At 42.0% G+C, this 23,949-nt stretch overlaps 2 protein-coding genes across 2 annotated transcripts in view; one reads left to right on the plus strand and one right to left on the minus strand.

Annotated features, from left to right (window-relative positions):
- The window catches only part of LOC140573608 (multidrug resistance-associated protein 1-like), a 41,310-nt gene extending 37,362 nt beyond the window's left edge, over positions 1–3,948 (plus strand). The window contains exons 25-31 of the mRNA XM_072693046.1: positions 1,258–1,384; positions 1,730–1,831; positions 2,026–2,172; positions 2,604–2,762; positions 2,864–3,030; positions 3,148–3,342; positions 3,840–3,948. Of these exons, the coding sequence (XP_072549147.1) occupies positions 1,258–1,384; positions 1,730–1,831; positions 2,026–2,172; positions 2,604–2,762; positions 2,864–3,030; positions 3,148–3,342; positions 3,840–3,948 (1,006 nt within the window). The remainder of the gene's footprint in view (positions 1–1,257; positions 1,385–1,729; positions 1,832–2,025; positions 2,173–2,603; positions 2,763–2,863; positions 3,031–3,147; positions 3,343–3,839) is intronic.
- Positions 3,949–7,621: 3,673 nt separating this feature from the next.
- The window catches only part of abcc1 (ATP binding cassette subfamily C member 1 (ABCC1 blood group)), a 45,126-nt gene continuing 28,798 nt past the window's right edge, over positions 7,622–23,949 (minus strand). Inside the window, exons 17-31 of the mRNA XM_072693770.1 lie at positions 23,763–23,939; positions 22,928–23,095; positions 22,305–22,491; positions 19,617–19,668; positions 18,050–18,188; positions 16,990–17,197; positions 15,717–16,027; positions 15,059–15,258; positions 14,058–14,184; positions 13,184–13,285; positions 12,568–12,714; positions 11,413–11,571; positions 11,024–11,190; positions 10,697–10,891; positions 7,622–10,080 (exon numbers count right to left, since the gene is read on the minus strand). Of these exons, the coding sequence (XP_072549871.1) occupies positions 9,972–10,080; positions 10,697–10,891; positions 11,024–11,190; positions 11,413–11,571; positions 12,568–12,714; positions 13,184–13,285; positions 14,058–14,184; positions 15,059–15,258; positions 15,717–16,027; positions 16,990–17,197; positions 18,050–18,188; positions 19,617–19,668; positions 22,305–22,491; positions 22,928–23,095; positions 23,763–23,939 (2,448 nt within the window). The 3' untranslated portion in view covers positions 7,622–9,971. The remainder of the gene's footprint in view (positions 10,081–10,696; positions 10,892–11,023; positions 11,191–11,412; positions 11,572–12,567; positions 12,715–13,183; positions 13,286–14,057; positions 14,185–15,058; positions 15,259–15,716; positions 16,028–16,989; positions 17,198–18,049; positions 18,189–19,616; positions 19,669–22,304; positions 22,492–22,927; positions 23,096–23,762; positions 23,940–23,949) is intronic.

Raw genomic sequence — 23,949 nt, forward strand, 5'->3', positions numbered from 1 at the left:
GTATTAGTATTATATATAGTATACGGTATAGTATTAGTATTATATATAGTATATGGTATAGTATTAGTATTGTATACAGTATACAGTATAGTATTAGTATTATATATAGTATATGGTATAGTATTAGTATTATATATAGTATACGGTATAGTATTAGTATTATATATAGTATATGGTATAGTATTAGTATTGTATACAGTATACAGTATAGTATTAGTATTATATATAGTATATGGTACAGTATTAGTATTATATATAGTATACAGTATAGTATTAGTATTATATATAGTATATGGTATAGTATTAGTATTATATATAGTATACAGTATAGTATTAGTATTGTATACAGTATACAGTATAGTATTAGTATTATATATAGTATACAGTATGGTATTAGTATTGTACATGGTATAGTTTTAGTTTGGTATATAGTATACAGTATAGTATTAGTATTGTATATAGTATACAGTATAGTATTAGTATTGTATATAGTATATGGTATAGTATTAGTATGGTATATAGTTTACAGTATTGTATACAGTATAGTATTAGTATTGTATACAGTGTACAGTATAGTATTAGTGTTGTATATTGTATATAGTATACAGTATGGTATTAGTATTGTATATGGTATAGTTTTAGTTTGGTATATAGTATACAGTATAGTATTAGTATTGTATATAGTATACAGTATAGTATTATATATAGAGCATGGTATAGTATTGGTATGGTATATAGTATACAGTATAGTATTAGTACTCTATATAGTAAATTGTGGTTTTAGTACATGGCATAGTATTAGTATAATAGTATAGAAAGTATATTAGTACTGTACGGTGTAGTGATAGTATTGTATATAGTTTACAGTATAGTATTAGTATGGTATATAGTAAATTATGATTTGTGTACAGTGTAGTATTAGTACAGTACATAGCAATGATATAGTATATTGCTGTCTTGTACATAGTATATTACAATAATATATTAGTACTGTGTATTAATAAGGTAAGTAATGTAGTATAGAAGTTGTGTAGAATATAGTATGTATAGTTTAGTACAGTATTGGTATGATATATTGTAGAGAAGTATAGAATTTCTGTTAGTTTTTATAAAATACCATTTCCGTGACGCGCAGTAAGATTTATTATCTTTATTAATACTCTTTATTTACATAACACCAGTTTTATATTCGAATATAAACGGATGTGAGGTGTGTTTGTGCTGTGTGTAATGGGAGGTGTGTGCTGGTCTGTGCAGGTGGCTGGCTGTGAATCTGGAGTTTCTGGGGAACCTGCTGGTTCTGGCTGCTGCTATCCTGTCTGTGATGGGCAGAGCCACTCTGAGTCCAGGCATCGTCGGATTGGCTATATCGCACTCTCTCCAGGTAAACGAATGACATTGATGATGTTTAACCATTACAAGCCCAGCGGGATTGCTGTTGTTTTAATGGATTATCTACTGTAATTATATTGATAATTAAATTATGTCATGAATTACATATTTTAGACATAATTATGTAATCAATTAAATATAATTACACACTTCATTCTGTAAGGATGGGATCAAGACTTCTGACTTCTGTGAAAAATCATAACAATAACTTCATAAAAGAGAGAATCAGGTCACAGTAGAGCTTCTGATGCAGATGTTTGATGTTTAGGCGGGAATATGAAAAGCAGAAGGTCTGTTATGTCATATTTATGTCATGGTTTCCGATGTCGTTCTGCAGGTGACTGGGATTCTGAGCTGGATCGTGCGTGCCTGGACAGACGTGGAAAACAACATCGTCTCTGTGGAGAGAGTGAAAGAGTATGCAGAAACCCCCAAAGAGGTACAGCCCCCCCCCATTAGCCCCCTCATTACTGTCCCGCAGACACACCTGGTCACGAAATCACTCATAAAGATCTGGTTAAAGCAGAGTTCAGAGTTCATGCTCAGGACAGTCCGAGCCCCCAGTCTGGAAGCAGGTGTGTGATGAACAGGCATGCTCTGACTGACCATGTCCACTCCGGTGGTTCTCCACAGGCACCCTGGAGCACAGAGGCCAGGCCTCTACCGTCAGCCTGGCCACGGACCGGCAGCATCGAGTTCCAGGATTATGGGCTGCAGTACAGAAAGGGTCTGGACTGGGCCCTGAAGGAAATCACGCTGAGGATCAGAGAGAGAGAGAAGGTGAACAGTCAGACTTTAGATTTATATATAACTGCTATTTCAACAACAACAACAACAACAACAACAACAACAACAACAACAACAATAATAATAATAATAATAATAATAATAATTATTATTATTATTATTATTATTATTATTATTATTATTCAAATGACTATAATAAATATTAAACTGTATTGTACTGTTAAATATTAAAATTGTACTGATTATTATGATTAGTAGTATTTTTTATGTTAAAAGTACTTTAAGTTACATCTATTAGTAGTAATTAATTTTATTCTTTTTTATTCATATTAGTAAAATGTTATTTTAATATTTATTATAGTCATTTTTATACATAATTATTATAGTTATTATTGTTATTTATAATTATTTATTGTAAAGTTGTTTATTGCAGTGTTTGTAACGGACCTCTGTGTTGCTGTAAGGTCGGGATCGTGGGGAGAACTGGCGCAGGGAAATCTTCTCTCGCTCTGGGAATCTTCCGGATCCTGGAGGCGGTGAAGGGTCAGATCTACATCGATGGGGTCAACATAGCCCAGATCGGCCTGCAGGACCTGAGGTCCCGCATCACCATCATCCCACAGGTACTCCCACCAGTACAGACGTGTGACACCCTGTATTCTGATGCTTTGTTTTAGTGCTGTGGAACCGGTTCTCTGTTTGACCCGGTTCTGTTCTGCTGTAGGACCCGGTGCTGTTCTCCGGTTCTCTGCGTATGAATCTGGACCCCTTCGATGGTTACTCTGATGAGGACATATGGACAGCGCTGGAACTCGCTCATCTGAAGAACTTTGTGTCCGGCCTGCCGGACAAACTGAACCACGAGTGTTCAGAAGGAGGCGAGAACCTGAGGTACAGAACCCTGAACTCTGAGTTTGGTTCTCTGACAGGTTCCCCTTCTTCTGTACGTTCTGCTGGATTAAGAACCCGCTGCTCTGTGTGTGTGTGTGTGTGTGTGTGTGTGGTCAGTCTGGGACAGAGGCAGCTGGTGTGTTTGGCCCGAGCTTTACTCCGGAAGACCAAGATTCTGGTTCTGGACGAGGCGACGGCAGCTGTGGACCTGGAGACGGACAACCTGATCCAGTCCACCATCCGCACTCAGTTTGAGGACTGCACGGTTCTGACCATCGCCCACCGCCTCAACACCATCATGGACTACACCAGGTAACACACACCAGTACACACACACACCAGTACACCAGTACTGGCCATCCTCCCAACTGTCCCATTGCTGACACAGATGTGCAAATGCACACACAGCTTGTCTAGTAGAGAAGAAGTACTGCCAATAGAATAGGACTCTATGGAGCAGATCAACATCATGACCCTATTGGCTCCATGCTGCCAAATGCTAGGCGTGGGCTAGAGGGGTATAAAGCCCCCCAGCATTGAGGAACTGTGTTCTCTGGAATGATGGTGGTGGAGCTCCATCCAGTGCTTTTGGATGAGTTGGGGAGGTTGGAGATGATGAGGTGGGGTGGTGATGACAGTTACTCCAACAAAAGCAGGAGAAACAGTGAACGAGCAGGTGTCCCAATACTTTTGTCCATGTAGTGTCTCGCTATTTAAACATTTATATTTCATTCAAAGCATCACCAGTAAGGCCAGTAAGGCCAGTAAGACGGAGTGTGAAGGATAACTGGTGGAATTTTCTCCCTCAGGGTGATCGTGATGGACAGAGGCTACATCACAGAGACAGACTCTCCTGCAAACCTCCTCGCCCAGAGAGGTCAGTTCTACTGCATGTGCCGAGAAGCCGGTCTGGCGTGAAAGCAGCTACAGGATCTTCATCCTCCTCCTCCTCCTCAGTTCAGAGAAGAAGTCTGTGTCTGCGCTGGAAAAGGAGAACACCCGGAACCGACATTTTGTCCTGAGGAACACGGCTTAGAACGTCATGAGCGTTCTGCTGGATTGGGTGTTTAAAAGAGAGAACCTGGACAAAGACACTCTGGAGTGACGTCCGGCTCCGAGGTGCTAAAGGACATGACTGACGCTTCTGTTCCTGACAGCCAGCGTGAAGAACCGAGGGAACCTCTCTGAACTTTATTCAGTGTGTGGTGTTTTCACACTGAGAGGACTGGTACAGGGCCGGTCCTCCAGCCCTCGATTACGCCCAAGCTTAGCACTTGTGACCGTGGTGGAACCCTTTTTACAAAGGTTATGTGAAGAACCTTATGCAGTAATCTCTTCTCGTATCAGATGTTCTTTAAAAAAAAGGGGGGGGGGGTTCTTCAAGGGTTCTTTAGTAAAGGCAACGATCTTTCCTTCATATACATACACTCTACACAATATAGGTTCTACAAAGGGTTCCCTAAAGAACCTGGTTCCATAAAGAAAATTTAAATTGGTAAAGACTTTAAAAGGTTCTTCACCCACATATCAAAAATAACAAACATAAACTTCTTTGTGGAACCAAAACTGGTTCTTCTAAGAACCCTTTTTTGTTTTAGAGTGTAATACCGGCACTGCACTTCAGCCACAGGCTATATGTAGTGGCTATATACTATATATATACTATACTGTACTATATGTATATAGTATATAGACTATAGGTTCCTCTAAGGGTTCTTTAGTGAAGGCTATACAGGTTCTATAAAGAACCACAACAAGCAACCATTTGAATGTTTAAATGGTTTAATCTCTGTGGTTTAGAACCTCTAGCACATTCTTCTACCGAGCCAAACAAACAGATAGTGGAACCCATTTTGGTGCTATGTAGAACCTTTTAAACCCTGTCTTATCTAGAGTGTTTGGGGAACCCTCAGTAGGTAAACCCAGTACAACACACAGCTCGGACACTGAGCAGCACGTGCTGTTGAGGTTCTGAGAGTGAATAAGGGATGAAATTCTCGTCAAATTCAATAACATTTCTATTTATTTACTGAATTGAACCATTTTTTTAAAAGCTGTGTCTGAACCACAAGTTCGGCCGCATTAGACTAACCTGTTAACTTCAGTAAATAAGCAGAAACTGAGTATTAAAAGCTTATAGTTTCTATATAAACACAGTACTGTGCAGTTTTACACCCCGCTTACACTACAAAGCTGCTCATCTCCACTAATAACATTCCTACAGAAAGTGGTGGAGGTTCTCCATCACTGTGTTCATCATTAGAACATCTCCAGAGTTCTCCTCTCTCATGGAGTCTAGTATTATTTAGAGTTCTCCTCAGATCAACACCTGGTTTGGTGATAAATCAGGGCTTAATGATGGTAAATCAGGTGATCTGCTGCTGCTGCTGATGATGATGGAGTTGATTGAACACATCCTCCACGCTGTGCTGGCTGGACTGGGGGGCGTCCAGGAGAAACCTGGAGGAACCGAGCTCTGTTCTTCAGACTAGCTCACAGACAAGATCTCACTACTTTCTTTCTTCAGAACGAGAAGCTCTTGGTTCTCCTTTTTACTGGATTTATGTTCAGCTGCTTTATCTGTTCTGAGGAGATCTGGAGCTTCTGCAGGACAAATAATCTTAGGGGTCTAAAACGTCTGGTCAGTACTGTACACACACACACACACGTTTTTTTTTTTTTTTTGGGAGGCTTCCATGATTTCCTCAGCCAAGACCTGAGGAACAGGCTTCCAGCCCCCTGAACCCCTGAGAAAGGTGCAGCAGCTGCTGAAGGCCGGTGTGGATCTGGTGTTATTATTTACTGTAGTGTAAAAAGTGCTCAACACTAACCTGGCAGCTGCAGTCCTCCCCACTGAGGCCGGAAGTCCTTAAGTCAATATTTATTAAATATCTCAGCCGCGTGTTTCTATATTTACCTTTCACTTTAATAAGAGAAATACTTCAGATTTAATAAAGAATAAAAATATCTGAGGATAAAAGAGAGCAGTGTTGTGTTTCTGTGGAAATGTTACATGTGTACTAAATTTAGGCAGCCACTTAGGGCCACAACGCCACCAGGGGGCCCCCAAGAGCACCAAGATCGTGATTTTTAAAAATACATATATTAAAAAAACATTGAATAATAAAGTGAAACGGTATTACACAGATAACATTGATGTTTATATTAATTCATTATCATAGTCTAGGTTAGTCAATACTAGGTTAATCAGCTCCTGCTGTCGGCTGCTGCCACCGCCGGGCAAATGCAGATAAAGGTTCGGGTGCTTCAGCGTATTGCGCAATATCTGTCTGGTTCCATTCACCTCCACTGTGAAGTGCTGCTCTGCATTACTGACACTGTGTGTTCTGAAAGTCAGCAGAACAGTTTTACCCCTGTCTGTCTGTCTGTTTGTATCTGTCTATCTCTATATCTATCTGTGTCTATATCTGTCGGTCTGTCTCTATACCTGTCAGTCTGTCTCTATCTGTCGGTCTGTCTGTGTCTATATCTGTCTATCTGTGTCTCTATCTGTCTGTCTGTCTATCTGTCTATATCTGTCTGTCTATCTGGATTTGTGTCTATATCTGTCTGTCTGTCTGTGTCTGTCTATCTGTGTCTCCATCTGTCTGCCTGTCTATCTGTCTATATCTGTCTGTGTCTGTCTATCTTTGTCTGTCTATCTGGATCTGTGTCTATATCTGTCTGTCAATCTATCTGTGTCTATATCTGTCTGTTTATCTGTGTCTATCTGTCGGTCTGTCTATCGATCTGTGTCTGTCTCTATTTGTCGGTCTGTCTATCTGTGTCTCTATCCGTCTGTCTATCTGTCTATATCTGTCTGTCTGTCTATCTCTGTCTGTCTATCTGGATCTGTGTCTATATCGGTCTGTCTATCGATCTGTGTCTGTCTCTATTTGTCGGTCTGTCTATCTGTGTCTCTATCCGTCTGTCTATCTGTCTCCATCTGTCTATCTGTCTATATCTGTCTGTCTGTCTATCTCTGTCTGTCTATCTGGATCTGTGTCTATATCGGTCTGTCTATCGATCTGTGTCTGTCTCTATTTGTCGGTCTGTCTATCTGTGTCTCTGTCTGTCTATCTGTGTCTCTATCCGTCTGTGTCTGTCTATCTATCTATCTGTGTCTGTCTCTATCTGTCTGTCTGTCTATATACATCCGTCTGTCTCTATCTTTTGCTATCTATCTCTTTCTGTCTGTCTGTCTGTCTGTCTGTCTCTTTCCATCCATCCATCCATACCTGTCTATATCCGTCTCTCTCTATCAGTGTCTATATCTGTCTGTCTGTCTCTGTCTCTATCTGTCTGTCTACTAAAAAGCATTAACAATCCTGAATTATATACAAAAATAAAATCAGATACATGATTTCTGCCCCCTGGTGGATTACCTGTGCACTGCACACACCAGAGAACATTCCGGTTTAGAAGTTTGAGTCCAATTTTCAAGGCAGCTCAGACGCTCAGATGTATCAAATATGATACAAAATAAAAGTCCTAAGCAGTGTTATTTAATAATTTAAAAAGGTCAGAAGGTCAAACAAACACTTCAGCTTTAAAGGGCGAAATATCAATCACCAGAAATCATCACTCCAACTGATCCAGGAACAGAACTTGTTACAAAAATCTTTATTTGTTTTGAACTCTTTACTCTTCGATTCGTTTCGTAAACACACTGAATAACTAGTGCGTGTTTTACAAATACCGAACTAGAATCATACACGTAATATAATATAAATATGTAAGAAATCAGGTCATACTCAAAACCCAACAAAGTGATTTTACAGGTCTGCAGAGAAGTCCGAACAGAGGCCGCGCCCCACTGACCGACCCTCAGTACAGTACCGAAAGGCTAGCTGTTTATATGTTGATGCACCAGAGAGCGGAGGTGAGGGTGAAGAGCACCTCGACGGACTCAATAAAGTACATTCAGCTGACTGTCACACACACACACACACACACACACACACACACACACACACACACACACACACGGCAGGCCACAAAAGATGACCTGTGCTGACCCTCATGTTCAGATTTGGATATGGAATCCCCCACCCCCCACCTCCACCCCCCAGTGTAGAGGACACACAAGGCCTGGGGAGTCTGCAGTGCTGGAGCTGACCTGCAGGGGGCGCCTTTTCTTTTGGTAAAAACAATCAAGAACAAACTGAAGGAGAAGAGGGAGATGAAGGAGTTAAATGTGGAGTTAAACTAAACAGTTACACCTTCAGGCCCAGGAGGAAGGAGGCGGATCAGGAGGAAGGAGGAGGCGGATCAGGAGGAAGGAGGCGGATCTGCCTCCACAGCTCTAGTGCTGCTCTAGCTTCTGCTCTGGAGAACGTAGAGCTTGGGGTAACAGGTTCTCTGAGAGCATCACCTAGAAGCTCTGAGAGGGGGCAGACGTGGCGGACTGCATCCCTCAGCTTTTGGACAGGCTTGACTTTGAGCTCAACTGAAAGCTGTGTGAAACCTGGCTGCACTTTTCTTGTTTAATGTTTGATATTATTGATATTATTATTATTATTATTTTTTTTTATAACGATACAGCTACAGAACTCTATAAATATAAAGTATATAATATGTAGACAGGTCATCTTAGTAAATAGCAATATTAATATACAGCCTACACACACTTATGTCTTATTATTATAATAAATAATTGATTAGTTGTTAATAACAATATTTGAAGAGTTCCATTACAAAATGCTGTAACAGTTTAGTAAAAAAAAGCCTGAAATGAATAAAAGCTGACATTAAAATATTTATTTTTTCAACTAATAAAGGTGAAAATCATGACATAACACTGATATATGGATGTTACATATATTATATAACTTCTCTCCCGAGATCATTAAGAATAAAATAAAATGAAAAAAAAAAAGAAATAACAAAAATACAATTTGGAAAGAAACATCTTTAAATTTAAAGCTATAAATGTGTAATATTTGTTCCCACTACTGCAGCAAATATATGTAAACAAACAGTGATATAAAGCCTCCGCCCACAACTATTATTAATTACAATAAAACAATGTTCTATATATATTTTTTAATATTTATATTTATATTTATTTATTTATTGTATTTATTTATATATTTATATAGCCTGTTTATAAATTTAATTATGTACCAGTATATAGTCATTTTAGTAAACATATACACCAACAGAACACATAATAATAATATTAATAATAATAATAATAATGAGGTAAATGTTTAAGCTCCAGAGAAATCTGAAGATTTGAGGTGTGTAAATAAACTCTGGGCGATTCAGTGAAGGTCAGCAGTTTTTAGGTGATGCTCTGAGGAACCTGGATCCCTCTCAGATCAAACCTGTGGAGACCTCCTAGATTCCTAGATTCAAGTCTTTGGCTTGGCTCCAAGCCCTGCTCTTTTACTGGACAGTGCTGGGGGAGGGAGGGAGGTAGGCCAGGCGGCGGCGGTGGCGGTGCTCGCTGCTCTGACATCATTCACATTGCACAATAAGAAGATCTGCTTGTCCTGAATTCAAACACAGTCCCACTGAACAGAGGTCAACCCACCTCCTCTCTGAAACCACCACCGAGTCCGACTCACGGGGATCTCTCGCATCTTTTAAAGATAAACAAACAAATTAACATAAAAAACAATTGATCTTAATCAAACCTTTTTTTTTTTTTCTTCCTTCAAAACTTCACTAAAGCTTCAGGCTGGTGTGAGACGCTGGTCAGGAGCAGAGGCTCACAAGCAGGGGGCGCTACAGTAACAGCTACTCCAGCAGCACGTAACACGTGAAAAGAAAGGACAAAAGGACGGTAGTGAAGCTCAAGCTGTCAATCAGTGGTTTCCAAGGATTACCATCACTAAGGCTCCACCCACAGCAGTGTTGTACAACTAGCAGGGCTCTAGATGGAGACTCTTCAGCTTCTGCTCGTTTGTTGTTTATTATTGATTTATTTAATTTAATCAGACCAAACCAGAGTCTTTGGCCATCTTGTAGAAAATTCCTTTCTTGGCGAGGAGACTGGCGGGGGAATCAAACTCGGCCATCTGGCCTTTATCTAGAACCAGAACCCTGCAAGAACAGAAATACAGAAATACAGAAATGCGTTTTGATCAAACTCTGAATTTCAGACACACTGAAGGAGAGACGCAGATGAAAACCTTTGTCCTTTTTTAACATTCGCTACATGGACAAAAGTATTGGGACACCTGCTGCACACCCCTTCTAGTGAATGCATTCAGCTATTTTAAGCTGCACCCATTGCTGACACAGATGTGCAAATGCACACACACAGCTTGTCTAGTCCCTGTAGAGAAGAAGTACTGCCAATAGAATAGGACTCTCTGGAGCAGATCAACATCATGACCCTATTGGCTCCATGCTGCCTAATAATGCCAGGCGTGGGCTAGAGGGGTATAAAGCCCCCCAGCATTGAGCTGTGGAGCAGTGGAGCAGTGAAAGAACTGAGTTCTCTGGAATGATGGTGGAGGAGCTCCACCCAGTACACCCTTGTTGCTAAATGCAATCAAATCCTCACAGCAATGCTCCTTTCCAAAATCTAGTAGAAAGTCTTCTTGTCTGGCAGTAGAGACTTACTCTAACAGAAGCAGGAGAAACAGTGAACAAGCAGGGGTCCCAATACTTTTGGGTGTGTATACTGGTGTGTGTGTGTACTGGTGTGTGTTACCTGGTGTAGTCCATGATGGTGTTGAGGCGGTGGGCGATGGTCAGAACCGTGCAGTCCTCAAACTGAGTGCGGATGGTGGACTGGATCAGGTTGTCCGTCTCCAGGTCCACAGCTGCCGTCGCCTCGTCCAGAACCAGAATCTTGGTCTTCCGGAGTAAAGCTCGGGCCAAACACACCAGCTGCCTCTGTCCCAGACTGACCACACACACACACACACACACACACACACACACACACACACACAGCAGCGGGTTCTTAATCCAGCAGAACGTACAGAAGAACCTGTAAGAGAACCAAACTGAAAGATGGGAGTTCAGGGTTCTGTACCTCAGGTTCTCGCCTCCTTCTGAACACTCGTGGTTCAGTTTGTCTGGCAGGCCGGACACAAAGTTCTTCAGATGAGCGAGTTCCAGCGCTCTCCACACATCCTCATCAGAGTAACCATCGAAGGGGTCCAGATTCATACGCAGAGAACCGGAGAACAGCACCGGGTCCTACAGCAGAACAGAACCGGGTCAAACAATGTTTTATTACAGCATTTCTCTCAGTATCCTGATCCGGATTCAACAGGATCCATAACCAGGTTCTACAGCAGAACAGCAAGGGGGGGTTTCCTGCAGTGTGTATCCTCAGTATGTCTCTGCTCCGTCAGATAATGAGTGTGTGTGTGTGTGTGTGTGTGTGTGTGTGTGTGTGTGTGTGTGTGTGTGTGTTACCTGTGGAATGATGGTAATGCGTGAACGGAGTTCATGCAGCCCCAGATCAGCAATGTTTACTCCATCGATGCAGATTTCTCCCTGCGCTGCCTCAATGATGCGGAACAGGCCGAGTGTCAAAGACGACTTCCCTGCTCCGGTTCTACCCACAATTCCCACCTTAAAAAGCACACACACACACACACACACACACTCATTGATTAGTTAACAGCTTAAAAAAAAAAAACTAAATTCTCCACACACTCATTTTGACAGACTGTAATACAATACAGGAAGCGTAGGGGGCGCTCTATAACGCTCTATAATGATCATATGATCCACACGCTCATTCTGACAGACTGTAATACACTACAGGAAGCGTAGGGGGCGCTCTATAATGCTCTATAATGTTCATATGATCCACACGCTCATTCTGACAGACTGTAATACACTACAGGAAGCGTAGGGGGCGCTCTATAATGCTCTATAATATTCATATGATTCACACGCTCATTCTGACAGACTGTAATACACTACAGGAAGAGTAGGGGCGCTCTATAATGCTCTATAACGTTCATATGATCCACACGCTCATTCTGACAGACTGTAATACACTACAGGAAGTGTAGGGGGCGCTCTATAATGCTCTATAATATTCATATAAAGGTAAAGGATAAAGGATAAAGGTGCACGTATTCGTCACTGTACAGTGTGGACTGTACAGCGAAATGTGTCCTCCGCATTTAACCCATCTGGTAGTGAACACACTCACACACACACACGTGTTAGGGGCAGTGAGTACACACACACACCCAGAGCGGTGGGCAGCCAACTCCAGCGCCCGGGGAGCAGAGAGGGTAAAGGGCCTTGCTCAAGGGCCCAACAGTGGGAGCTTGCCGAGCCCGGGAATCGAACCCACAACCCTGTTATCGATATCCCGGCGCTCTAACCGCTGAGCCACCACTGCCCCTAGCCACCACTGCCCCTATATAATATTCATATGATTCACACACTCATTCTGACAGACTGTAATACACTACAGGAAGTGTAGGGGGCGCTCTATAATGTTTGTGATCCACACTGATTGAACATTTTAAAATGTTAATTAATTAATTATCAGAATGTTAAATAAAAAAGGAAAAATCAGGTCTGCAATAAAAGTAGATGATTCTTCACCTTCTCTCCACCATCAATGGTAACTGTGATGTCATGGATGGCCAGCTCCAGGTCCTCTCTGTACCGCAGGCCAAAGTTTCGGACCTCGATGTGTCCAACAGTCGGCCAGCCAGCAGGAACGGTGGTTTGCTCCAGCTTCCACTCAGCCTGAGGAACAAACACCCTCAGACATCAGACCACCCTCAGACACTCAGCTCCAGACCCATCAGGACGCTTTTAAGCGTTTCAGTCAAAACATTAACATTAATATCCTAAATTAATCACATCAGAAGATTAAATCTTGAGGCAAAATACTAAAAACTATCATGAATTCACTTCATGTTAATAGAATTCCTAAAATATTAAAGCTATGTAATATTTTTTTATTTTAATAATTAATTAAAACCTTTGAACAATAGAGCACTTTCTTTTTTGAGCTGTAAAGAAAAGCAATGGGCTGTGTAATGGGGTCATTCCTTCTAAGGTCACTACTATGTCTTCTGAATCCACAAGAGGGCGCTCTGTAAAAAGAGCCTTCTGATTTCTCATTAATGAATGCAATATATATTTATTAATTTATGTGTTTCTTAAATGATTCTGATCAAAATTCAGACCCTCATCTCTCAGCTCTATTTACCTCTTTCTCCGTGTCTCCATACTCCTTCACCTTCTCCACGGCCACGATGTTGGTCTCCAGCTCAGAGGACATCCTCACCAGCCAGTTCAGAGACGCGGTCACCTGTACGAGAGACAGAGCCCATTAGGAGACCACCAATAGTCCAAATGTATCGTGTAGGTGGAGTAGGTGGTGTTCTGCAGAGGCTCGCTGCTTATTATTATTCTTAATTAAGTCCAATTGAAGTGTGCTGATTATTTCTTATATGTCCAAATATTTGTGGACACCCCTTCTAATAAATGCATTCAGCTATTTTAAGCTGCATCCATTGCTGACACAGATGTGCAAATGCACACACACAGCTTGTCTAGTCCCTGTAGAGAAGAAGTACTGCCAATAGAATAGGACTCTCTGGATCAGATCAACATCGTGAAGCTATTGGCCCCATGCTGCATGATGCCAAGGGTGGGCTAGAGGGGTATAAAGCCCCCCAGCATTAAGGAGGAACTGTGTTCTCTGGAATGATGGTGGAGCTCCATCTAGTACTATTGGGAGGAGTTGGGGATGACGAGGTGGGGTGGTAAACATCATCATCCAACATCCTGACCTCCTAATGTTTTTGCAGCCAAATGCAATCAAATCCTCACAGCAATGCTCCTCTAAAATCTAGTAGAAAGTCATCTTCTCTGGACAGTAGAGACAATTACTCCAACAAACTCGTTTTAATAGCCTTGATTTGAGAAAAAACAATGAGCAAAGAGCAGGTGTCCCAATACTTTTGTCCATATAGTGCATGATCTAAATTTGATGATCAAATGTAAACAATTTATTACATAATTTACTATGAAATAATGATGCAATCTATACTGAATGTAGAGTGTAGTAGGAGGAGGACCTGTAGGGCGTAGGAAATGGACAGTCCCATGAGGCCTGGACTCAGATTGTCCCGGGCCATCACAGCGAACAGCGCAGCAAACATCACGATGCAGTTCCCCACGAACTCCAACCGTACCGCCAACCACCTGCCAACACACAATAATCCAACACACATTTGATGTTGATTAAATTACACTTTAGCTGTTCCAAATCTGGCTAGTGCGCCCCCTAGTGGTTGGAAATTCAATTCTGCTTAGTCTGTAACACTGCCTCAACTGATTGGAAAGAGTAATGATGAAAAAAGGCCGTAACCCTTAATAGCCTGATTCAGCAGAAAATGATGATGTCTTTAAAGCTGAAGAGCTGAAGTTTTTCATCCTTTTAAATAATATATTTTTTTAATTCAATGATAATAAATTAAATTACACTTTGCATATAGGTCTCTTATTTTGTATTATATCTGATGAATAAGAGATTTATTGCCCAGAGCAGATTTTATTAATAATAATAATTAAAAAAATGGAAAATAATAAAAAAAAAAAAACTACAAGTAATTAAACACACATCTGTGTGTTTTTTTGGTGTTTCAATAATTCACCAAAACAGATCTAATATATAATCAGATTTGATATATATATATATATTCATTTTAATAATTTTTTAAATCAATTTAAATCACACTGATGTCCCAGAGGTCTAAAAAACGAATTAAATAAAAATGTATGTTTCTGGTGCATGTAATAACTTACCAAATAATTTGTCTGATAATATAAATATAAATAAATATATAAATAATTGTAGAAATTATTTTAAATAATTATTTAAATCACACTGATGTTGCAGGTCTAAAGAACTAAATATGTATCAAATATAATACGCTTTGTCTTCAAAGAGTTGTTCTCAGAACTGAGATCTGTGATGCGAGCACTGCTCAGTGTGTGTGTGTGTGTGTGTGTGTGTGTGTGTGTGTGTGTGTGTGTGTGTGTGTGTGAGAGAGAGAGAGTGTGTGAGTGTTGAGACCTGTTGGCGACGATGCTGGGAAAATAGGCCTTCTGGTTGTGGTCCACTCTGCGGTCACTCTCGCCAATAAAGCGCCGCTGCTCCCCAAACGCCCGAATCACGCTGGTGCCCAAAAGCGTCTCGTTAAAGTGTGTGTACACTGGGGAGCGGCTCACAGACTCCAGACGCTTCAGTTGCCGTGACGACGCCACATAGAAACGCTGAAACCGAGAGAATGAGCGAGCCAGAAGAGAGCAAAAGAGAGAGAGAGACATAATCAGCCATAACATTAAAACCTACACTGCATATTACTGTGTAGGTTCTCCTTGTGTCACAAAAACCCATGTCACAAGGTACCAAGGTTCATGAGCATCAGTGAGAGCCTTGGTTGTACCTTTCTTGGAGCACTTTTGCTTGGTAGGTACTGACCACTGTATACCAGGAGGGAACACCCCACAAGACCTGCAGCCTGATGTTCTGGAGATGTTCTGGTTCTGACCCAGTCATTATCTAGAACATCACAGTTCAGTTCTTGTCAAAGGGTCTCAGATTCTTACGCTTGTCCAATTTTCCTGCTTCACCACCTTCAAGATCTGACTGATCTTCACTTCACCTGGGACCTGGTTTTAATGTAATGGCTGATCACTGTACACATGACCTGTCCATCACACCAACTGACCTGCACAAAGAAGTAGAGCAGCCCGAGTGGGGGGATGATGATGGCCACCAGTGGGGTGGCGATGAGGATGACGGCACACGAGCCCAGACAGTTGAACAGGGAGCCCATGAACATCTTGATGATGTTCGGAATGACTGCGTCGATGGTGTCCGTCTCTTTAGCGAAGCGGTTCACCAGGTTACCGCTGGGCGTCCGTTCAAAGAAGGACATGGGGGACCTCAGGACATTGTAAAGCATGGTCTCGTGCAGATATCGCGAGGCCAGAATCCCACCGATGGAGACGGAGATGGAGTAACAGAAGACGGCGAAGCCTGCGAGAGAGACAGGGAGGAGTGAACACGGCAGGAACTCACGAGGAACATCGAACAACACCGCTAGTTGAGGAGTCTGCACAAGCTTCCCATAAGCCCCGCCCAATGCCTGCCTACTTTACTCTGATAGGCTGCATCCAGAGGAAAGGGTTTTATTAAAATACAGGAACGATATAAGGAACGATCGCAAAACTGAGACAGAAGACGGGTTGAAATACTCATCTCTGTCTCTTGCGGTGTCTCACTGATGGATTCGTGTGTCAGTCATCTGCCTCTCATCTGTAATTGGTGAATTTGTGCGTCTGTCTATGGTTTTGTGTGAAACCGACCAATGGAGACTCGGACACTCGCCCTTTATACACTACTTTACTCAGACGTTCCACTGCTTTAGTGAAGCTGAGACTCTGCTAAACACGTTTGCTGAAGGTCACATGCTGTCTTATTATAGAGAGAGCCGAGACCCGCAAGGGCCTTTGAAGGCGAATTTAGGAAGAAAAGAAGCTAAATAAATAATTAAATAAATAAGTACATAAATAGAGAAATGCCCTCAGACTGCAGACGGTCAGACTGGATTAACTTTCCATGGGGTCCTGAGGTAATGCTCTTGTTCTCGGAGTGGGGGCTCCTCTGTGAGTTCATCCCTAGCTACATCAACCATGCCTGTGTCTATCCCCTGTCCTCCTCTGAGAAAAGGTCAGGCTAAATTACCCACAGATTTTCTCCGCGCTCATAATGGGCCCGCATCTGAGAGTCTGAGCTGTACTTTAAACATTTTGGCAGTCAGTCAGTCAGTCAGTCAGTCCTCTCTGTCCATTAATGATGTCTTAGCTTAGCAAAAACAAGCTAAATAGCAGTTGGTGACCATGGTAACCAGGAAAGCGTGAGCTGTGGGTGCGCGAGCTGTGGGTGGAGTCTAAGTCTAAGTCACAGCCCAGCTTCTATCAAACCACGTTAAGCAGGACCTTGTGAGAGGCCCAGGGCTCCATAAACCCCCAGTCGCATCTTTCTGGACGGCTGAGTGCCATTGATGACCGGGTCGTCCGTCCACAAGCTGAGCCAGTAGTTCGAACCCAGGGACGACACGTGATGAGCGAGGAAGAGGAAGATGCTGATGAAGGACAGAAACACTCCAATGGCCTTCATGTACTCCCAAAACACGGCCAATTTCACCTATAACACACACACACACACACACACGTTTAAAAGCAAACCTCAACTCAGATAAAAGTGTCAAAAAATCTGAAGCTAAAAATAGAAATACGTAACTCTCTCTCTCGCTCATATATATATATATATATATATATATATATATATAAGATTCAAAGTATATACACTGAAAGTACATGGATATAAGTAGAGGTACGAATCAAAAGAGTAAGAAGATTACTTTATTACTTTATTTATTTATTTATTACTTATTTATTTTGACATATGACAGTTATAAACAACAGCATACATCTTCGCTTAATCTTTAATAAATACTAATAAATAAAGAAATGAGCAAATCTAGATTAAACTGAAAAACTCCGCCCATCATGTGTCATCTTTAACGAGGTGACCAACAGCACAGTTCGTCCGGAGCAGAGTGAAGACAGGGCTGACCGGTGGGACAGATTTCCTCAGGTTTGTGAAGTTGCTGATTTTTTTGCTGAAGTTTACATGAACCTGCCTGATTGTACCGTTTATTGAGCTCCGTGCAGCAGCACACAGCTTTTTCCAGCAGGCCCAGCTGTTTCGGATCGGACCGGGACCTCCCTATGAGAGACTGATCGGACGGTCACTAGTTATGACCGGTCACACTGAAACCCGGTCCACGACCGCTCGGTGCATCTCTAATGTAAAGTGCAGATCTTGTAAGATCGTGTAAAGAGGCTCCTCCAGCTCATGTCTCCTGGTCAATTAGGGACAGACTCTGGTCTCATGTGCTGCAGGTCAATAAGTACATAAATAAAGAAAATGATGAAGTGACCGGGACAGTCGAGACAGTGCTGGCCAGTGGAGTGGATACTGATGGACTCGTACCTTGCCAGTGTTGGCTTTGTCAGCCTCGGTCAGTTTGGCAGCGTCGGGAGATTTGGGCTTCTTGGCTGTGGTGTCGTTACTCTCAGCTTTCTGCAGCGGCTTAGCAGTTCCAGATGTGTTTAAGGAGCTCTGGCTCTGTCTACACACACACACACAACACACACACACACACACACACACACACACACACACACACACACACACTATTATCAAATCACTGATTGAATGGTAGGCAGGAGATGAACACAGCAGTGTGGTTCTACAGTACTTAATGGGTGTGTGTTGGAGTGATGGATTAATACAAACCTATAATAATATAAATATTTATTATTATTTATTATATATATGTTAGTGCTTAATAAACACTGATCAGCTGCATGTTTCATTACTAACAGTGTAAGTAGACTGGGTTAATTAGATGAAGAGCAGCAGTTGCATAGAAATCACTATTTAGCACAGGAGAGGATCTGAACAGTAGTATAAAATAATCTATCTATCTATATAAACAAATAATATTTTATAAATAAATTATGATAATAATAATAATAATATTAATAATAATAATATTCAGTTATGTTGTAGTGATCACTTATAAAACCAGCAGGTTATCACAGAGAGCAGAAGTCCTTTAATTATGCTCATCTGTGGTTTTCAGGGCTTCTGGAGGAGACAGACTCTGTATTTCACAGCTTTTGCTTTGAGGTTACAGCATGTTATTTTAATAAGCAAATCTGAAAATTAAAACGAACAGAAATTCTCAGCTGTATGTCCTCAAATGTGGAATTCAGTTTCAGATTTCTACTGTACAAATTTACATTTTAGATTTCAAATCAGAATTCAGAGAAATTCAGAATTTCAGTTTAATTTCAGTTCACTCTTTTACAAAATTCAGTTTCGGATTTATTTTTACAAATCAGACATTAATTAAAGTTTAGAATTTAGTTTTGGAATTGACTTTTACAAAACATGTTAATTTCTGTTCAAAATTCAGTTTCAGATTTGTCTTCTGCAAATTATTTATTTTTAGTTGTATTTTTCTCTTACAAAATTCTATTTTGTTCAATTCCAAATTCCAAATTTCAGATTTCTAACAAAATGAATCACAGAATTATTTCAGTAATGTATCCGACTGCATTACAGTTCAGATTAGAGCTGGGCAATATGATGATATTTTATCGCATTGTGATAAATTTTGTTATCAATAAGCTTGTCTAATCATATGGAGGAGACTGTCAGTGCTTAATAAACACTGATCAGCTGCAGGGTTCATCACTAACAGTGTAATTAGACTGGGTTCATTAGATGAAGAGCAGCAGTACAGGAGAGGATCTGAACAGTAGTTTATAAGAATCTGATACTGATGTTTTTAGTTTATTACATGTATCGTGATAAATATCGTGTCTTTAAATATCGTGATATAGTATTTTTACCATATCGCCCAGCCCACAATTCTCACTGTGTATCCCCGCGCTGGGTTTAGAGACTTCCTCTAGGGTCCTCTGTACTGACCACTGCTTATAAATCCGGTCACAGAGAGATCTGGGTGTGGATCTTGATTCAGACTCACCTGAGCAGCGCCGCAGGGCCTCCGTTCTCCAGCGTTTTCTGTGGAACTCCATCTGCACCAGAGATCCATCAAGAGAGTCAATCAGTCGCACAGCTCCAAAAAACAACTTCCAACAAAGTTCTGCATTCATCATGCTGGTCATACCACATCCCTACAAGCCACTAATGCTACACTAGCAACCATAAAAAAAAAAAGCATCATCATCATCATCATCCTCATTTTCACCACTACTGCTTTAAGAAACTTCACTTCATCCACATCATCCAAAGCATCAGTCAAGCACTTGATCACATCAATCAGCTCACTGCCCGGTGGAGAACACCGTTAGCGCTGCACTGATGCAGCAGGGGGGCGTGACCCAAATGGAGTACGGTGGCCACGTTTCTCCGAGCATCCAAATCAGGACACAGGGCATGATTTTGAGGGCACTACAACCTCCCACAATGCACATAGCTCACTTCTTCAGCTGAATGCGGACCAGAATGCATTGAGAGTCTCTTGTTACTGAAGCAGCTCTAGTTCCAAGCCACTGGATGCCATGAGTTTCAGATATTTACCTGTGTAGTTGGTTAACAGTAGGTTTAGGTTGCTCAGCAACTTAGAAATCAGTGTGTGGGTGTGTGGGGGGTTTAAATACAGCTCAGCCACACATGTGTGTGCTTATGTGACCAGTGCTGATGCATTGTAATGATGAAGTGTCCCAATTCAAGCGTTTTTACCACTACTTAACACACTAACCACTCCGTCCCTACAGAGGCAACACTAATGAGGGAGCAGGGATCTCCAGCCACAATGAACTCAAAACAGGACACTGACGATATGGGCCCTTCAAAGGTGTTCTGCACACCTAAAGCATAACCCAGATGACCGTATCTACACCTTCCTACAGAGGACAGTGGAAAGACGGGTCTGGGGTGGTCTGGGGTGGTCTGTGGTAGTCACAGACAACAGTGTGGGACGAGACCCACTGGACTGGGCCTGAGTGAGTAACACGCCTCAAGCTTTGTGCAAAAACATCAGAGCATGCGACCGTGCAACCCTATTGTGTCTTTATGTCCAGATGAACATTAAGACCCTCCAACCTTCAGACAGCCCACTCTCCTGCTCCTGCTCTCCTCCCTCCTCTGAACAGCACACAGGAGAACACAGAGGACAGAAAGAAGGAACACATGAGGAAATGAAGACAGACAGTCATACAGGCAGACATGGCACTGAAAGAGTTAGGTCACAGGAGAGCAAGGGCTCCGAGCCGGACTGAGGACAGAGGAAGGAAAACAAGGACAGGAAAAAAACTCCCCTTAAACCCTCCCTAAAACTCTCCCCTAAACTCTCCCCTAAAACACCCTCCATTAAAAACACCCTCCCCTAAACACCCTCTCCTTAAAAATCTCCATTAAATAACCCTCCATTAAATAACCCTCCCCTAAAAAAATCCCCCTAAAAAACACTCCCTAAAACTCTCCCCTAAAACACCCTCCCCTAAAACACCCTCCCCTAAAAAAATCCCCCTAAAAAACCCTCCCCTAAACCCTCTCCTTAAAAATCTCCATTAAAAAAAACTTCCATTAAATAACCCTCCCCTAAAACACCCTCCCCTAAAAAAACACTCCTTTAAAAACCCTCCCCTAACCCCCCCCCCAAAAAACCCTCCCGTAATAAACCCTCCCCAACCCCCCCCTAAAAACCCTCCCCTAAACCAAAAAAAAAAATAAAAAACACACACTAAGGTTCAAAGGTGAGATGAAAAGACAGTGGATGAAAGTCTGAGGGAGGCTGAAACTGGAGGTCATGACCCTGCTCTGAGAACGTCCTGTCAGGGTAGGCTGGTCACAACAGCCTTTTCTGGAGCAGATACTGTCCCAAGAGAAAACTGATAAACAAAACTGGTGGTAATGACCTGCTCATCTGTAATAGTTTGTATGAGTTTAGGAAATCTGCATATTGTTAAATGCAGAGATTTTAATGTGTAATTACAAATAAATACATACATACACAAATAACCACCATATATAAGCCTCGAGTAACATGTCTGCCCCTATCCGAGTCCACTCTGTGTGTAGGGAGGTAGGGCTGCACAAGACCAGAAACGGAAAATCTGACACTTTTTGTTGTTTTGCAAAATAATTTGCGATATTAAAAAAAAACAAAAAAAAAAAAAACAGGAATTTTCACCAGATTTCTCCAGAAAGGAATCGACCAACAGTGAAATTAATAATACATAAATCTGTGTATCGAAACCAGAGAAAACCAAATGATATCAGGTAGATCTGCCTCTTTTAGGTCAGTGCGAGTTGCAGAATGATATGTATAATTTAATTCGTGGCCCTGCATGTGCCTATTGTGCACATGCACGCTGTGATGGCAGTGCTGAAACGATTCCCTGCACAGCCCTGAGGTGAGTCCGTACACTGTCCGATACACGGAGAACATCTTTACCGGGACCGGCCCAAATCAGGGGGAACTCCATCATGCCTCCAAGCTTTGGACAAACGCATGTATAAACTCCAGCTGCAGAACTGCACGTCACCACAGGCCTCGTGACATCAGATGGGCACAGGCAGATGCTTAGATACATGGAGCTGATCTGTGAGTGTCGAGGTGGTGCTGGACTCCTGCATTTAGAACCTCTAGTAATAAACGCTCGACTTCTCTGAACAGCAGATCCAGGTGGGTTCAGGACTGGCTTACCCGTCATCCCTTTAGAATCTCCGTCCTGCTCGGCGTTGGCGTAGGTACGCAGGAAGTCGGCGAAGGCTCCCTGGCGACTGAGCAGCTCGGTGTACGAGCCCGTCTCTGTGATCTCTCCGTCCACCATCACCAGGATCAGGTCAGCCTGGGGCAGGAAACTCAGCCCATGGGTCACCAGAACACGCGTCTGAGAAAACAGCAAGGGGTCAATACCTTAATGCACAGACACACCGAACTAAACACACCAGAGGGAATCATAATTATTGTATTTATGTAAAATAAACAGGAGGGATCTGCACATCTATTAAGGTTCGTTTAGCTTACAAGGGATCAGGCACATGCAGGTTATCATTTTATACTCATAATAATAACAGATTTGTTTTTTTATTATTTTTTTATAATTTAATTACTTCTCAAACTCAAAACCACAAAATACAAAAACAAATTAATGAAAAAATGTAATAAAAATAAAACATAAAACAAGGGACAGATACATCCAAAGCTTTAACACACATTCAGGATTTTCTTACACTTTAATTCATTAATTATGGAAATATTATATATTGATCAGAAAAAATATGCAAATTAGAGATTTGTCCCAGTGATGGACAGTGAAGACTGACCCGTCCCTGCAGAACACCCTGCGGCCCGATGACCTTCTCAAATATGTGCTTCCCCACGTGGGCGTCCACTGCAGACAGCGGGTCGTCCAGCAGGTAGACTGAGCAGTCGCAGTAAACAGCTCGGGCTAAACTCACCCTCTGCTTCTGACCACCGGACAGATTCACACCCTGCACAGCACAGCACAGCACACACACAGACACACACACAAACAACCAACCAATGAACTACTAATGCCTATTATCAATGTTCCAGAAACTACTATGAATTAAACCGGATCCATTAGGAATTATTTAGTACCTACAGTGATCTAGTAACCTATAAACGATTCAGCGTCCACTATGAACGATTCAGTCTCCACTATGAACGATTCACTGTCTAGAATAAACGATTCAGTGTTCACTATAAAGGATTTAGTATCCACTAAGAAGGATTCAGTGGATAGTATGAACGATTCAGTGGATAGTATAAACGATTCAGTGGATAGTATAAACGATTCAGTGGATAGTATGAACAATTCAGTGGATAGTATGAACAATTCAGTGGATACAGTGGATAGTATGAATGATTCAGTGTACACTGTAAACGATTCAGTGTCCAGTATGAACGATTCAGTGCACACTGTGAACGATTCAGTGCACACCGTGAACGATTCAGTGCACACCGTGAACGATTCAGTGCACACCGTGAACGATTCAGTGTACACTGTGAACAATTCAGTGTCTAGTATGAACGATTCAGTGTCTAGTATGAATGATTCAGTGTCTAGTATGAACGATTAACACAGCGTCTGTTCGCGTAACTAGTAAAACAATACGTCTAACGTCCTAAGCTCACCTTCTCTCCGATCTCTGTGGCGTCTCCACCAGGCAGGATCTCCAGGTCTGGTAGGAGGGCACACGCCTCCAGCACTCTCTGATACCAGCTCTCCTTCTTCTCCCGCCCGAACACAATGTTCTCCCGCAAAGTGGCGTTCTGGATCCAGGCCTGCTGGGGCACGTACGCCACAGAACCCTGGAACACG

This window comes from Salminus brasiliensis, chromosome 12, assembly GCF_030463535.1.
Source record: "Salminus brasiliensis chromosome 12, fSalBra1.hap2, whole genome shotgun sequence".
NCBI classification, from domain to species: Eukaryota; Metazoa; Chordata; class Actinopteri; order Characiformes; family Bryconidae; genus Salminus; species Salminus brasiliensis.